General features: G+C 37.6%; 1 protein-coding gene across 1 annotated transcript in view; it reads left to right on the top strand.

The window, feature by feature from the left end:
- Window positions 1-18,141, top strand: part of HDAC8 (histone deacetylase 8) — a gene marked incomplete at its 3' end in the record, with an annotated part of 329,092 nt that overhangs the window by 105,188 nt on the left and 205,763 nt on the right. The window contains 3 exon segments of the mRNA XM_084869700.1: window positions 9,918-9,980; window positions 9,982-10,063; window positions 10,067-10,098. Coding sequence (XP_084725826.1) covers window positions 9,918-9,980; window positions 9,982-10,063; window positions 10,067-10,098 — 177 coding nt within the window.

Raw genomic sequence — 18,141 nt, 5'->3', positions numbered from 1 at the left:
ATTGCACATTTTTTCAACCAACTTGACGCAAAAAATGTTTGATCTAGAAAATTAAACATCAAACTTTCTGCCTCTTACCTGACTAAACTGGTCATCACTATGTGTAATGAATCTGCAGTTACCTTTGGAGAGGGAGCAGATATGAAGAGATGGCAATTTTTCACTTTTCTTTCATAGACCTTTATATTTGATTTTTTTTAGCCTGAAGAATATACTCATATCTTTGTATTTTTTAAAAAAATTAGACTAGCTCGGGAGAACCAAGATGGCGGCCTAGGTAAGCACCTAAGCTTCTTCTTAGCACAACAATTTCAAAACAACAACTAAAATCAGAACAGATATCATCCAAAATCACAGGAAAGCTGGGGGAGTGGAAAATCTACAACTAGAAAAAAGGAGAGAGGCTCACGGATCAGATTGGGAGCCACAAAGCACTGAAGTAGGGTGATGTGTTTGCAGAGAGGAAGTGCAGCCGAATGCCTGGCTGGCAGGAGGGAAAAGGAAGTCCCCAATTGCACTGAACCCTTTCCGACTGTACTGAACCCCAACCCTGGCCGAAATCCCGTGGACCCAGGCTCATACGAGTGGAGTCTGGACTGTAGAGAAAGGTACCTAGAGACTCAGAGACTGGGAGACTGGGGGAGCCGGGAGCCTCAGCGGGCAGGGTCTATAGTCGAGCACAAGTGAGTGCGTGCAGAGAGGTCTGACAGTGGAGGTTGCTGCGGCATCTCCATAGTGGAAGGAGCCAGAAGCTCCAGACTATAGAGACCCAACCCAATTCCAGGCAAGCCCCTGGGGCACACGCTTTTGCACAGGGAATCTGGATGGTCTGGCGGAAACTCAGGGGAGCCGCAGAAGGCAGAGGTCAGGCGGAAACTCAGGCAAGCGCACAAAGGCAGGGCTGACGGGAAGCCAAGACTGTCAGCTCAGTCCTGAGACTCTGCCCCATCCAAGCTGAGCACAGAGGCTTTTGCAATTTTGCAAGTCTGATCCTATAAGACTGTCACCAATACAGAAGGTATACTGGAGTAGACACAGCTGATACTCACATCCAATTGGCCTGAAGGTCAATTCCTCCCAGGGATACCAACAACAATCAAGACTTAACTACAACAAAGCTGTACACGCAGTCCACAAAGGGAAGCACCAAGAGTGTCTACCTCAGGTAACTGGGGCGGCTGACCCACTGGGCCATATAGGACGCCAAACACACAAAGCCATCCTACCAACTCTGGGAAGCAGCGAAAATGCTGAGGCAAGGAAATAGATATCAAACAAAAGAGATGGAGAACTGGATATAGAGTTCATAACCATGGTTATAAGGTTTTTCAAGAATTTCCTAGAGAAGGCCGATAAATTTAATGAGATTATACAGAGATCCAACAGCAGACTGGAGGAACACAAGAATCAAGTCAAAGATTTGGAATACAAAGAGCCAAAGGACACTCCTCTGGAGAAGCAAGAAGAAAAGAGAATCCAAAAAGTTGAAGATAGTGTAAGGAGCCTCTGAGACAACTTTAAGCATACCAACATCAGAATTATGGGGGTGCCAGAAGAAGAGAGAGTGCAAGGTAGTGAAAACCTATTTGAAGAAATAATATCAGAAAATACCCCCCCCCCCTTATGAAAGAAATAGACTTACAAGTACAGGAAGTGCACAGATCCCCAAACAAGAGGAATCCAAAGAGGACCACACCAAAGACACATCATAATTAAAATGCCAAGGGCAAAAGACAAAGAGAGAATCTTGAAAGCAGCAAGAGAAAAACAGTTAGTTACCTACAAGGGAGCACCCATAGGACTATCAGCTGATTTCTCAACAGAAACTATGCAGGCCAGAAGGGAGTGGCAAGAAATATTCAAAGTGATGAATAGCAAGAACCTACAATCAAGATTACTCTACCCAGCAAAGTTATCATTCAGAATTGAAGGGCAGATAAAGAGCTTCACAGATAAGAAAAAGCTAAAGGGGTTCATCACCCACCAAACCAATATTATATGAAATGCTGAAAGGTATTATTTAAGAAGAGGAAGAAGAAGAAAAAAGATAAAAATTATGATCAACAAATATATCAACAAGTGAATCTAAAAATAAAGTGAATTAAAAATCTGAGGAACAGAAGAAACTGGTGAATATAATAGAATCAGGGGCAAAGAAAGGGAGTGGACTGATAATTATCAGAGGGAAAGGGGTATGGGGGTGCAGGAAGAGACTGGATTAAAATTGTACACCTATGGACGAGGACTGTGGCGGGGGGTGGGGGAAGTACGGGCAGAGGGTGGGGTGGGAACCTTGTGGAAGGGAGCTATGGAGGGAAAAAGGAGAAACAATTGTAATAATCGGAGCAATAAAGATAAAAAAATAATAAATAAATAAATAAATAAATAAATAAATAAATAAATCTCCAATTAAAAAAAAATTAAACTAGCTCTAACTAGTTTGGCTCAGTGGATAGATCATAGGCCTGTGAACTGAAGGTTCCCAGGTTAGTCAAGAGCATGTAACTTGGTTGTGGGCACATCCCCAGTAGAGGAAGTGCAGGAGGCAGCTGATGGATGTTTCTCTTTCATCAATGTTTCTAACTCTCTATCCCTCTCCCTTCCTCTGTGTAAAAAAAAAAATCAGTAAGGTATGTTTATAAATTAGACTAGATATTACAAGAAATTGTTTACCAATTGGAGGTGAAGATAAGGATTGCCCAGCCACACAAGAGTGAGTGGCACATATCAGTCACTCAATAAATGTTTATGGCATTTGTTGAATTGAAATTATAAATACAACCCGTAGAAGAAACAATTAATTTAGTTTATCAGCTTTCTCCAGCAAAAGAGCAGAAAATTTTGAAAGTGTGTTTTATCCAAGGGCTTAAGGATTGACAAGGCAAGAATGACAAAAGTGTGAGGGAATTAAGTATGTTAGTAGAAGTTTTTGAAATGACTAACCATGTTCTCCAAAGAGTAGTGAAGTGAGGCAAAAAAAAAAAAAAAAAAAAAAAAATAGGCCTGTAGACTTTAAAAATAGCAGAAAGACTAGGGAAAAATATTTATAATGAGACTAAAGAGACAAATCAATGGAGAAACATGGAAGTATAGAACATTTTATAAAGAAAATATAGTCCAGAGTTCAGAGTCCTTAGAAGTGGATCAATTCCAAGTACTTCCTTACTAGGCCCAAAAGTGTGGTTATACCTAGACACAACCAAAGTGGAGTTTATGTGGACATCACTATTGAAAACATGAAGAAACTGTGATGTCAGAGAATTAGAAGAGTTGGGTCTCACTAGTAAATCCATTGTTTAAACTAGTGTCTGATATTTAGTAGGCATTCAGTCAATGTTTGTTGAAGGAAGGAAGGAAGGAAGGAAGGAAGGAAGGAAGGAAGGAAGGAAGGAAGGAAGGAAGGAAGGAAGGAAGGAAGGAAGGGAGGGAGGGAGGGAGGGAGGGAGGGAGGGAGGGAGGGAGGGAGGGAGGGAGGGAGGGAGGGGAGGGGAGGTAGAGAGGGAGGGAAGGAAGGAAGAAAAGAGAGGACAAGAGTCTTCTTCCCCTTCTATATCATAAGCTCCTTGGGTCTTATTTCTATATTTCTAATGCCTAGAATAGGGAATAACAGGTGCTTGAATCAAGATTTTACTGAATGATGGCCATAAAAAGGAAGGAAATCTTACCTTTTGTGACAGCATAGATAGACCTAGAGAGCATTATGGTAAGTGAAATAAGCCAGTGAGAGAAAGACAAGTACCATTATTTCACTTATATGTGGAACAAAATAAACTAACAAACCAAATAGAAATGGACTCACAGATACAGAGAACAGAATAACAACTTTCAGAGGGGAGGGGGGTTTGAGTGACAAAGGTGAAGGGATTAAGGGGAAAAAAACCTCATAGACACGGACAGTAGTATGGTGATTACCAGAGGGAAAAAGGGAGTGGAGGACTTGGTAAAGGGAGGTCTTGGCTTGGGATGGTGAACACATAATACAGTATATAGATGATGTATTACAGAATTGTACACATGAAACCTATTTAATTTTATTAACCAATACCACCCCAATAAATTTAATTAAAAAAAATTAAAAAGTGCAGGAGCAGGGAGGTTTTAGTGAGTGGATGGATATTGAACTGCTGAGAATGATGAGAAGAAAAAGGAGAGAGAAAAATTGTGAACCAGTTGCTAAAATCCTCAAGGGAGGTGAAAGAATATATTATAGATAGATGATGATAGATGATGGGTAGATAGATGATAGATAGGTAGATAGATAGATAGATAGATAGATACATTTCAAAATATTTGGGTAATGTAAGAAAGTGACATTGACCTCACAAAAGGATATTGATGACAGGTAAGAATATTAGATTTGGAACTAGCAATAGAAAAAGGAATATTTCAATTTTTCTTTTCTCTTCCTGTGAATTCAGAAGGAATACATACAGTGTGTTTTCTCCTTTGACACTCTCCCCTGACTCAATCTGTCACCAATCCCTCTCAGCTTTTTTTCCCAAATTTTTCTTACCTTGCTTCCTGTTATTCCTGTGCCTAGAATACTTCAATACCCTTTTTGCTAATTGCTCTGTCTCCGGATTTTCTCTCTCTTTGGACTTACATGCAATAGCAAAAATCAGATTTTCTAATCATTCTTTTTCAGCAACATCAGTGCTTATCTCATACTTTTCCAGTGGCTCCCATTTGACTGTCAAACCAAATGAAAATTTCCAGTCTTGAATTTGTGTCCACCATATAGCCCTCTATAGTTGTCCTCATTTTCAGTTGCTCTATTTATACTGTATACAAAATACATTACTTTTTTCAAATCTTCTATTTATTTTTTCTCTACCCATCTTAATCATTTTTCTTTATTGATTAAGGTATTACATATGTGTCCTTATCCCCCCATTTCCCCCCCCAAGCCCCCTTCTGCACTCCCGTTCATGCCCCTCACCCCTGGTTTGTGTCCATTTTTAGGCGTATATGCATGCATACAAGTCCTTTGGTTGATCTTTCCCGCTTAACCCCCCTCCCCTGCCTTCCCTCTGAAGTTTGAACATCTGATCGATTCTTCTCTGTCTCTGGATCTGTTTTTGTACATCAGTTTATGTTGTGCATTATTTTCCACAAATGAGTGAAATCATGTGATATTTATCACTACCTGACTGACTTATCTCACTTACCATAATGCTCTCCAGTTCCATCCATGTTGTTGCAAATGGTAGGAGTTTCTTCCTTTTTATAGCAGCATAGTATTCCATTGTGTAGATGTACCACAGTTTTTTAATCTACTTCATACTATCTCCCACCATCAATGCACAAGGGTTCCTTTTTCTCCACATCTTCACTAGCACTTGACATTTGTTGATTTGTTGATAATAGCCATTCTCACAGGTGTGAATTGGTACCATATTGTCATTTTGATTTGCATTTCTCAGATGATTGGTGACTTTGAGCATGTTTTCATATGCCTCTTGGCCTTCTTTATGTCCTCTTTTGAAAATTATTTATTTTGATCTGTTGCCCATTTTCTGATTGGGTTGTTTATCTTCCTTTTGTTAAGTTGTGTGAGCTCCCTGGAAATGTTAAACTCTTATGGGAGATAACATTGGCAAATATGTTCTCCCATGCAGTGGGCTTTCTTGTTGTTTTATTGATTGTTTCTTTTTCTTTTTTTATTGTTAGTTTAATTTATTTGAAGCATGTATCATTTGTTGGCCAGGATATGTTAATCTGGCATTATAATTCTCTCCCAATACATATTAAGCTGTTGTCATTTTTACATTAGCATTTCTTTTTTGGGGAGGGTGAGGGCATGAGTGGGTGGGGGGTAATTGAGAAATAAGGACACATATGTAATACCTTAATCAATAAAGAAAAAAATTATAGAGAAATTATGGTTTCTTTTTCTGTGCAGAAGCTTTTTATTTTGATGTAGTCCCATTTGTTTATTTTCTCTTTAGTTTCCATTGCCCTTGCAGTGATATCAGTGAAGAAATTGTTTCAGCATATGTTTGAGATTTTGCTGCCTGTGAATTCCTCTAAAATTTTTATGGTTTCCCATCTTATGTTTAAGTCCTTTATCCATTTTGAGTTTATTTAGGGGTATGGTGTAAGTTGGTGGTCTAGTTTCATATTTTTGCATGTATCTGTCCAGAAAAATTCTAGCAAATCAAATCCAGCATTACCTCAGAAAGATCATATACCACGACCAAATAGGATTTATCCCCAGGAATACAAGGATGGTACAATATCCGCAAATCAATAAACGTGATACATCACGTAAACAAATTGAGAGATAAAAAAATAACATAGTCATATTAACTGATGCATAAAAAGCATTTGACAAAATCCAACACCCTTTTTTGATAAAAACTCTCAGCAAGGTTGCAATAGAAGGATCATACCTCAACATAATAAAACCCATATATGACAAACCTACAGCCAAAATCATACTCAATGGGCAAAAACTAAAACCATGTTACCTAAGAACAGGAATGAGATATGGATGCTCACTTTCACCACTCCTGTTCAACATAGTACTGGAAGTGCTAGCCATAGCAATTAGACAAGAAGAAGAAATAAAAGATATCCAAATTGGGAAAGAAGACGTAAAACTGTCATTATTCACAGATGACAAGATATTGTACATAGAAAACCCTAAAGACTCCATCAAAAAATTATTAGACTTAATAAATGAATTTGGCAATGTAGCAGGATATAAACTTAATGCTCAGAAGTCTATGGCTTTTTCATACACCAATAATAAACTTACAGAAAGAGAGATTTAAAAAACAATCCCATTTACCATTGCAACCAAAAAAATAAGGTATCTAGGAATAAACTGAACTAAGGAGGTAAAAGACCTGTGCTCAAGAAACCACAGGACACTGAATAAAAGAGATAGAGGAAGACGTAAACTGATGGGAAAACATACCATGTTCATGGATTGGTAGAATCAAAATCATTAAAATGTCCATACTGCCCAAAGCAATCTATAGATTCAATGCACTCCCCATTAAAATACTAACAGCATATTTCACAGACCTAGAAAGAACTCTCCAAAAATTCATCTGGAATAAAAAAAGACCTCAAATAGCTGCAGCAATCCTGAGAAAGAAGAATAAAGTATTATAGGAGGGATCTCAATATCAGATATCTAGGTGTATTACAAAGCCACTGTTCTCAAAACTGCCTGGAACTGGAACAAGAACAGACATATACACCAATGGAATAGAATAGAGAACCCAGAATTGACCCAAACCACTATATTCAATTAATATTTGACACAGGATGCAAGTGAATACAATGGAGTCAAGACAGTCTAATCTTTTATTTACTTTCATTTCTAAATAATCATATATTCACAGGAGGTTGCAAAGAAATCTACAAGGAAGTCTTGTGCACCTTTCCTTCATCCTCCTTCAATGTTGACATCTTATACAATTATAGTACAATCAAGAAGTTGACATTGGTACAATCCATAGAGCTTATTCACTTTTCACCAGTTATGCATGTTGTGTGTGTGTGTGAGTGTGTGAGTGTGTGTGTGTGTGTGTGTGTGTGTGTGTGTGTGTGTGTGTGGCTCTATGTGGCTTTGTATAGCCACAACTACTTCCACAATCAAAATACTAAAGTGTACCCTCACCACAATATTCTGTACTGCAACCACACCTATCCTTAACCTCTAGCAACCACTAGTGGTATATAAGTGGAATCATGCAATATATATTTGCGGATTGACCTTTTTCACCAAGCATAATTCCCTTTAGACCCATCCAAGTTCTTTTACATGTGTCAGTAGTTTCTTTTTATTGAGCAATCTTCCAATGATATGGATGTACTAAATAGTTTAACTATTCACTTGTTGAATTATATCTGAGTTGTTTCAAATTTGGATTGTTACAAATAAAGCTTTTATGTACATTTATGTGTAAGTTCCTATATGAAAAAAAGTTTTCTCTTGAAGAAATGTTTAAGAATCAATTGCTAAATGATATGGTAAGTCTACTTTTAGCTTTGATGGAAATAGCCAAAATATTTTCCAGAATGGCTATATCATTTTTCTTTGTCATCCACAAGGTATGTGTGATATTGTTTTTCCCACATCCTAACAAGCAATTGATGCTATTACTATTTTTCATTTTAGCCATTTTATATATGGCTCATCATAGTTTTTCTGATCATCTGAGACCTAAGTCAAGAGGTACCCCTAGAGAGGCTTTTCTAACATCATCTGTAAAAGTTGATTACTCTCTCCCCTATGCCATTTCTGATATTTTGCTCATCATTGCATTTTAAATATTTATTGACATATTCTGACTCTTCCCTCTGTTCTGAGCCACATGAAGATAACGACTGTGCCACATTCATCTTGTCCCTGTAACATCTGGTACAGATTTATGCTGGACATACAGAGGGTGCTCAGTTAATGTGTGCACACTGAGGGAAAGAATGAGTAGGAAAACCTTAGTCTTCCTTACCTCCCATTTCTCTACATTACCTGTAAACCTTTTTAAGAAAAAAAAAATCATTCCTTCCACTTTGTCTCACAGCAGCAACTAATAAGGTGCTTGGTACATGTAGATGCTCAATAAATGTTGGCTCACTATTCAGATGCTTATCATTCCTCTGCATTCAAGAGATAAGCACATGAAAGAGAGGATAGGCCTGCTTATTCCTAAATCGAGTAGTATATGTCATCATAAGTTTTATAATATTCTTATAATCCCCACAATCATTCAATATTTGTCTATATAGATGAGAAATCAAAACAAAACAGTCCTTTGAGTCAAAGAATCACTACAGCTGAGCACTTTTTAGTAGTTTCAATGCCCTTGTTACATATGGATTTGAGAGATCAGCATTTTATATCCCTGAATTCTTTTTGCAGTTTCAGAAGGATCTGGGATTTTTCTGTTTTTGCTGCACTGGTAATTTGACATGTTGACTATGAAGGGGTATTAACCTCAGCATTTTTAATCACTTTTTTACTATGCTTTTTCTCAGCTATGAAGTATGTTAATTTGCCCATGTTTATATGTCTCTGTGAGTTACTCAGGCCCTTAAATACTGGATATGTTTTGTCTGGGAACTATATTATAAGCCCTTTGAGAGCAAGGATCTTATAACTCCTAGGAATGTATTCTGGACATTGTCAGTATTCAATTAATGCGAATACTGTAAACCTAAGATCATCTGTAACAATGACAACTTCTTTTTCTAATTTGAAAAAAAAGTTGTTAGGTTGATTTGATAACATTGAATGATTCTACCCAAAATTATGCTAATTTCTACCCACTACAATTTGTTCTTTAGGCTGCTTTCAGATTTATAATTTTGGATCAGTTGTTTCAGTTCCCTTCCCTGTAATACTCTGGTTATGAATGAATTGGGGAGGCCTGCATTTCATAACCCAGAAGTTCTTTAGCATAATAAAAAGTAAGCTGATAATGTTTATACTTTCAAAACATGTAATTCTTTTCACCAGCCCCCAGTGATAATGAGGTGATAAACTCGAAATATGTTGACAATCTTAATTATGATAAATAATCCTTAATAACCAACTATATATGTCTTATTTTCTCAGATTGTAAAATGAAGTAATTGTGTACACTATATACTATGTCTGTTGAAGTTAAATTATTTTTGAAAGTTTCAAGGAAGTCTGAGTTCTAAAACTCAGGACAAATTCAGTCCTTAGTGAGAGTTGAGTTAGATAGAATTTTTTGTATAAATTGTTTTTACTGATTGAATACAAATTAATTCACTCTTTTTAGATGGAAAGTGTGATGAGTTTCACAAGTTGGATTTTTTTCCCTTCAGTATTTCCTGATTCAACTATACCTCCTACTGGCTCCATCACCATCACCACCTCTAAAACAAAATAACTATAATTTTCTGACCTTTTATATAATTTCTCTTTTCTACAGTGTACTAAAGGAGTTATATATGGCCTTTAATCTCAAAGCAGTGATCTTACAGCTGAGAGCTGGCTGATACAATAGTTGGGGATCCCATGTGTTCCTTTAACATGACTCCAGTAGAAATTGACAGGTGTCTTAATTACATCCTTCAGTGACAATTGGCAACACTCATTTTGGGAGGAGGTGAGTACAAAGGAAGGTCACCAGGAGAATTTGTTGACCTTCTTCCATATTTTATTTATTGACACTGAGGAAGACTTGACTTTCTTAGATTAGATAATATCAACCTGTCTGTGGTTCAGAAGCCTGATTCAGTGAATTCTGCCACCTTCATAGCTCAGCACAAGGAAGTATTGATATATTTCTACTCAGTTTGGTGTATGCATTAACTCCTTGGCACTCCAACAGAAAATGTTCAAAATGTTTAGGTTAAAGGTAACACCAGATCTTAAGAACTAGAGGCCAGGTGCATGAAAACAATCCACTAAGCGGGGAGGGGTGGGGGAGTCCCCTCAGTCCGGATTGTGAGAGGGCACAGCCAGGCCGAGGGACCCCCATAGGTGCATGATTGGGGCCAGGGAGGGATGCAAGAAGTGGGCCAGCTGGGGAGGGACCACAGGAGGGCCTCAGGACATGTCTGGCCCATCTTGCTCAGTCCTGATTGGCTGACTCCAGTAGCAAGCTAACCTACAGGCCAGAGTGTCTTCCCCCTGGTGGTCAGTGCACATCATAGCGAGCAGTTGAGCAGCCTTAACATATCACTAGCATATTATGCTTTGATTGGTTGAATGGCTGACCAGATGACTGGACACTTAGCATATTAGGCTTTTATTATATAGGATAGAGAATGCTGACAGTGGATTTTGATCCATATTCTCTCAGTGTAATTTTGACTCCCAGTTCTAATATTATAATAATGTTATATATATCTCTCTCAAATATCTCTCTCTAATAATAATGTTATAGAAACATACCACTAAAATTCTAATCCTACTCGAATATATGTAGTAAAGACATAAATTCATTAAACCTAAGCTAAAATCAGGAATGACTTCTGCCCCCCAACATCCTAAAAATGCATGAATTTGTTACATACAGTAAAATTGAGAGATCTAAAGAGTCTATTGGGCATTCTTGCCCTCAGTGTATACTGATGTTTTGTATTACTTAACCTACAGAAGCTGAGTTTGTTCAATAAAAACATTTACTTGTCTGTAAACTACCTTTGAAGATGCCTTGCTCAGAATTTTCTGTCTGACAGAGTCTTTATTTTATTGGGCGAAGGCATTAATGTGTTAAAATAACATGGTCAAGTTAGATTGAGCTTAAAATGTATGTATTATGGAACAGATTATAGTTTGTGGTTCTGTCAGGCTGTTGTGAAAAACAAAATTAGAGGAACCATGTGAAGGCCTTATGAATGAGTATTCAATACAAATACACAAGCTGGTCCTTTGGCAGCCTCAAACTAGAGGGATCAAAATTAAAGGTGTTTACAAGAGCCAACCTCTTATAAAAAGCCAGAAATAAATGTATTAACTTCAACTCAGGGAAAAGATAAAATTGATAAGTGCTGTGTGGCATATAACTTTCCTTACCAACATAAAGAATGATTATTATGATAGAAGTATAGTTAAGGAAAAGAAAACAAAAGACCTTTCCATAAAACATAATTGTGTAGCCGAAACCGGTTTGGCTCAGTGGTAGAGTGTCGGTCTGCGGACTGAAAGGTCCCAGGTTCGATTCCAGTCAGGGGCATGTACATTGGTTGTGGGCACATCCCCAGTACAGGGTGTGAAAGAGGCAGCTGGTCGATGTTTCTCTCTCATCGGCGTTTCTAGCTCTCTATCTCTCTCCCTTCCTCTCTGTAAAAAATAACTGTGTAAATTCAACTTTTGTTTGAGGCTTCAACCTATACTTAGCATTTTTAAAGCCTCTTAGCTTCCCCAGACCAAAGTTTGGCTTTTGAAAAACGTGTATTCCTGAAAACACCTGTTAATAAATGGAATTTTTAGAAACCATATGTACACTAGAGAGAACTATTACTTAAAACCTATAGTGAATCTTTTTTGAAATCAAAGAATCACTCCCAGTAAGTCAACCTTAGAAATTAAGATTTTTCCTGAAACCGGTTTGGCTCAGTGGTAGAGCATTGGTTTGTGGACTGAAAGGTCCCATTTTCATTTCCGGTCAAGGGCATGTACATTGGTTGCAGGCACATCCCCGGTAGGGGGTGTGCAAGAGGCAGCTGGTCGACGTTTCTCTCTCATAGACATTTCTAGCTCTCTATCCCTCTCTCCTCCTCTCTGTAAAAAATCAATAAAATATATTAAAAAAAAGAAATTTAGATTTTTTTTTTACATCAAGAGTATTTAAAGTAATACCTATACTATTTCACTTAAATTTTCAACCACCAATAATGCATAAAAAATTAGGGGAGATGGCCAAAGCCTCAAGCTTCAGTGGACCTTATTGAGGCCAAAAGACATATTCCATAGACACTTTTCAAAAGAAGACAGAAGAAAGGCCAAAAGACATATGAAAACTTGCTCAAAGTCACTAATCATCAGAGAGATGCAAATAAAAATACAATGCGGTACCATCTCACACCTGTCAGAATGGCGAGCATCGGCCTGAGGACTGAAAGGTCCCAGGTTGGATTCCAGTCAAGGCCATGTACTTTGGTTGTGGGTACATCCCCAGTAGGGGTGTTCAAGAGGCAGCTGATCAATGATTCTCTCTCATCGATGTTCCTAACTCTCTATTCCTCTCTATTCCTCTCTGTAAAAAAAAAAAAAAAAAAAAAAAATCAATAAAATATATTTTTTTAAATCAGCAAACTGCAAGTTTTGGTGAGGATGCAGAAAAAAAGGAACTCTTTTGCATTGCTGGTGGGAATGCAGACTGGTACAGCCACTGTGGAGAACAGTATGGAGTTTCCTCAAAAAACTGAAAATGGAACTCCCATTTGACCCAGTCATCCCACTTCTAGGAATATATCCCAAGAAACTAGAAACACGAATCAGAAAGGATATATGTACCCTTATGTTCATAGCAGCACAAATCACCATAACTAAGATTTAGAAACAGCCCAAATGCTTATCAGCAGATGAGTGGATTAAAAAGCTGTGGTATATCTACACAATGGAATACTATGCTGCAGTAAAAAAGGAGCTCCTACCATTTGCAACAACATGGATGGAGAGGGAGAGCATTATGTTAAGTGAAATAAGCCAGGCAGAGAAAGATAAATATCACATGATCTTACTCATTTGTGGAATATAATGAACGACATAGACTGATGAACAAGAACAGATCCAGAGGACTCTGTCCCCCTCCCCATGTGGGAGTCTGTGCTTTGAGATTCTTTCCCCTTCCCCAAGTCACAGGTGACTCTGATGCAGTTGGGTTTGTGGAAAACTCTCCTAGAAGCATTACCAAGTCTGCTTCCCAGAACAAACAGCCAGAGAGAGATAAAATGGTGGAAGAATAGATAGGAGGATTCTGAGCCTTGTCCTGAAGCAGAAAGAGAGAGTAGCTGAGGGTCTCGTGCTGTGAGTGTCTATTAGCAAGCCAAAACACATCTGAACACCAGGAGAAACTGGGGAGCCGCTGACCAGGGAAGCACCCACTGCGGGGCTAAGTCCCTTCCCGGAGCTCCCTACAGGCTTGGACAAGGAAATCTCGCCATCTTGAAGGGAAATTGGATCATGTCAGAGGGCTGAATATTCACAGCTGCAGCGACCACCAAGCAGCTGTGACCCTCAGAACGCTGATCCCAGGGGGAACGAACACTTGGACTCATAGGAGTGCCACACCACACGGTGAAAAGGAGATAGAGAACTACACAACCAGACATCCCAAAATGAGAGATCATGGGGAGACAAAGAAACAGCCTGCATATGAAAGAAAAGCAGGCATCACCAGAAAAGGAAGTAAATGAGTTAGAGGCAAGCAACCTACCAGAGTAAGAATTCAGAGTAATGATCATAAAATGTCTAATAAGAATGGAAGACAAATTTGACAATATGAGTAAGAACCAAGAGGAAATGAAGAAAAAATAAGAAGAAATGAAAAATGACATCGCTACTGTAAAGAACTCAATAGAAAGCATCAAGAGTAGACTAGAAGAAGCAGAGGACTGCATCAGTGAGCTAGAAGTCAAGATGGAAAAAATACCCAATTAGAGCAGCTTCTGGAAAAAAAAAATTAAAAGGCAGGAGGAGAGCCTATGGGGAACTTTGGGACAATACAAAACAAAACAATATTAGAATAATAGGGGTTCCAGAAGAAAAGGAAACTGAGGAAGACATGGAAAACGTATTTTAAGAAATAATGACAGAAAACTTTCCTGAGATAGAGGAGAAAAAACCCACACAAATCCAAAATGCTCGCAGAGTCTCAAGCAAAATGAACCCCAGAACACCGACCCCAAGGCACATTATAATTAAAGTGGCAAACAAAAACGACAAACTAAGAATTTTAAAAGCAGACAGAGACAGAAAGTTACATATAAAGGAACCCCCATCAGACTAGCAACTGATTTCTCCACAGAAACTCATCAGGCCATAAGGGAATGGGAAGAAATATACAAAGTCATTCAAAGGAAGGATCTGAATCCAAGAATACTGTACCCAGCAAGGCTATCAATCAAAATTGAAGGTGAAATCAGAAGCTTCACAGACAAAAACAGACTAAGGGAATTTATCTCCACCAAACCAGCAATGCAAGAAATGCTAACGGGTCTACTGTAAAATTAAAGAAATAGAAAGCAAAGAAGGAACACAGGGGTATAGAATAAAAATGGTGTCAAATAAGTACCTATCAATAATAACTTTAAATGTAAATGGATTTAATGCTCCAATCAAAAGACATAGGGTAACAGATTGGATAAGAAAACAAGACCCATATATCTGTTGTCTACAAGAAACCCACCTCAGAAAAAAAAGATGCATACAGACTGAGGGTGAAGGGATGGAAAAAGGTTTTCCAGGTGAATGGAAATGAAAAAAATAAAAGCTGGGGTAGCAATACTTATATCTGACAAATTAGATCTCAGAGTGAAGGACATAACAAAAGATAATGAAGGCCACTTCATAATACTAAAGGGAGCAATCCAACAAGAAGAAATAACCCTGGTAAATATATATCCACCCAATACGAGAGCACCCAAATACATTAAAAAAAAAAACTGCTGGAGGACATTAAGGGAGAGATTAATAGGAATACAATCATAGTAGGAGATTTTAATACACCACTGTCACCTTTGGACAAATCACCTAAACAGAAAATCAGCAAAGAAATATCAATCCTAAATGACTCACTAGACCAGATGGAATTAATCGACATCTTCAGAACTTTCCACCGCAAAGCCACAGAATATACATTCTTCTCAAGTGCAAATGGGTCATTTTCAAAGATAGATCACATGTTGGGACATAGACAAAGTCTCTTCAAATTCAAGAAGATAGAAATCATATGAAGCATCTTCTCAGATCACAGTGGCATAAAACTGGAAATTAACTACAATAAAAATAATCTAAAAAAATCAAACACATGGAGACTAAACAGCATGCTATTAAACAAGGACTGGGTTACCAGAGAAATCAAGGAAGAAATTAAAAACATTCTGGAAACAAATGACAATGAAAACGCAACAATCCAAAATCTATGGGACACAGCAAATCAGTTTTGAGAGGGAAGTTCATATCGCTACTTATTGCAAAAAACAAGAAAAAATGGTAACAAATTATCTAACTCTACAACTCAAAGAGTTAGAAAAAGAGCAGCAAGAAAAGCCCAGTGTAAGCAGAAGGAAGGAAATAATAAAAATCAGAGTGGAGATAAACAACATAGAGACCAAAGAAACAATACATAACATCAAAAAAACCAAGAGCTGTTTTTTTTTGAAAGGATAAACAAGATTGATGAACCTCTAGCAAGGCTAACCAAGAAACAAAGAGAGAGGACTCAAATAAACAAAATCAGAAACAAAAGAGGTGAAATAGCAACAGACCCCGCCGAAATACAAAGGATTGTTACAAAATACTATGAACAACTCTATTCCAACAAACTGGACAACCTGGAGGAAATGGACATATTCCTAGAAAAATACAAACTTCCAAAACTCAATCAGGAAGAATCTAAAAATCTTAATAGATCAATGACTTAGGAAGAAATTGAAACAGTCATCAAAAAGCTTCCAGCAAACAAAAGCCCAGGGCCAGATGGCTTCACAGGAGAGTTTTACCAAACGTTCAAGGAAGAACTAAAACCTATCCTCCTCAGACTATTCCAAAAAATTCAAGAGGAAGGAACACTTCCAAGCTCATTCTATGAAGCCAGCATCACCCTAATACCAAATCCAGATAAAAACAACTCAATGAAAGAAAATTTCAGGCCAATATCCCTCATGAACATAGATGCCAAAATCCTCAACAAAATTCTAGCAAATTGGCTACAGCAGAACATCACAAAGATCATACACCATGACCAAGTAGGATTTATTCGAGGAATGCAAGGATGGTACAATATCCGCAAATCAATAAACGTGATACATCATATAAACAAATTGAAAGATAAAAATCATATAGTCATATCAATTGATGCAGAAAAGGCATTTGATAAAATCCAACACCCTTTCCTGATAAAAACTCTCAACAAGGTGGGAGTACAAGGGTCATACCTCAACATAATAAAAGCTATATATGATAAACCCACAGCCAACATCAAACTCAATAGGCAAAAACTAAAACCATTCCCTCTAAGAACAGGAACAAGACAGGGATGCCCACTCTCGCCACTCCTGTTTGACATAGTACTGGAAGTACTATCCATTGCAATTAGAGAAGAAGAGGAAATAAAATGCATCCAAATTCAAAAAGAAGAAAAGTTATCCTTATTTGCAGATGACATGCTATTGTACATAAAAAACCCAAAAGACTCCATTAAAATACTAATTGACTTAATAAATGAATTTGGCAATGTAGCAGGATACAAAATTAACGCCAAGAAATCTATGGCATTTCTATACACCAACAGTGAACTTACAGAAACAGAGACTAAAAAAGCAATTCCATTTACCATTGCACCAAAAAAAAATAATAAATAAGATACCTAGGAATAAACTTCACTAAGAAAGTAAAGGACCTATATTCCGAAAACTACATGACACTGAAAAAAGAGATAGAGGAAGATGTAAACAGATGGAAGAACATACCATGTTCATGGATCAGTAGAATCAACATCATCAAAATGTTCATACTTCCCAAAGCAATCTATAGGTTCAATGCACTCCCCATTAAAATACCAATGGCATATTTCAATGACCTAGAAAGAACTCTCCAAAAGTTCATTTGGAACAATAAAAGACCCCGAATAGCCACAGCAATTCTTCGAAAAAAGAGTAAAGTAGGAGGGATCTCAGTACCAGATTTCAAGCTGCATTACAAAGCCACTGTTCTCAAAACAGCATGGTACTGGCACAAGAACAGATATATAGATAAATGTAATAGAATTGAGAACCCAGATATCAACCCAAATCACTATGCTCAATTAATATTTGACAAAGGAGGCACGAATATATAATGGAGTCAAGACAGTCTCTTCCATAAATGGTGCTGGGGAAATTGGACAGATACATGCAAAAGAATGAAACTAGATCACCAACTTATACCATACAGAAAAATAAACTCAAAATGGATACAGGACTTAAACATAAGATGGGAAACCATAAAAATACTAGAGGCATCCATAGGCAGCAAAATTTCAGACATATGCCAAAAGAACTTCTTCACTGATACTGCCCCTAGGGCAATGAAAGCTAAAGATAAAATAAACAAATGGGTCTACATCAAAATAAAAAGCTTTTTTACAGCAAAAGAAAACATCAACAAAACAACAAGAAAGCCCACTGTATGGGAGAACATATTCGCAAATGTTATCACTGATAAAGTTTTAATCTCCAACATCTACAGACAGCTTATACAACTAAATAAAAGGAAAATGAATCATCCAATTAAAAAATGGGCAATGGACCTAAATATGATTTTCTCAAAAGAAGACAGAAGGAAGGCCAAGAGGCACATGAAAACATACTCAAAGTCATTATCTGAGAGATGCAAATCAAAACAACAATGTAATACCATCTCACACCTGTCAGAATGGCCAACATCAACAAATCAACAAATGACAAGTGTTGGCGAGGTTGCGGAGAAAAAGGAACCCTCGT

This window comes from Pipistrellus hanaki, assembly GCF_964339955.1.
Source record: "Pipistrellus hanaki genome assembly, chromosome: X".
NCBI classification, from domain to species: Eukaryota; Metazoa; Chordata; class Mammalia; order Chiroptera; family Vespertilionidae; genus Pipistrellus; species Pipistrellus hanaki.
Note: the sequence above shows the minus strand (reverse complement) of the source record. Positions and strands in the feature narration are given on the sequence as shown.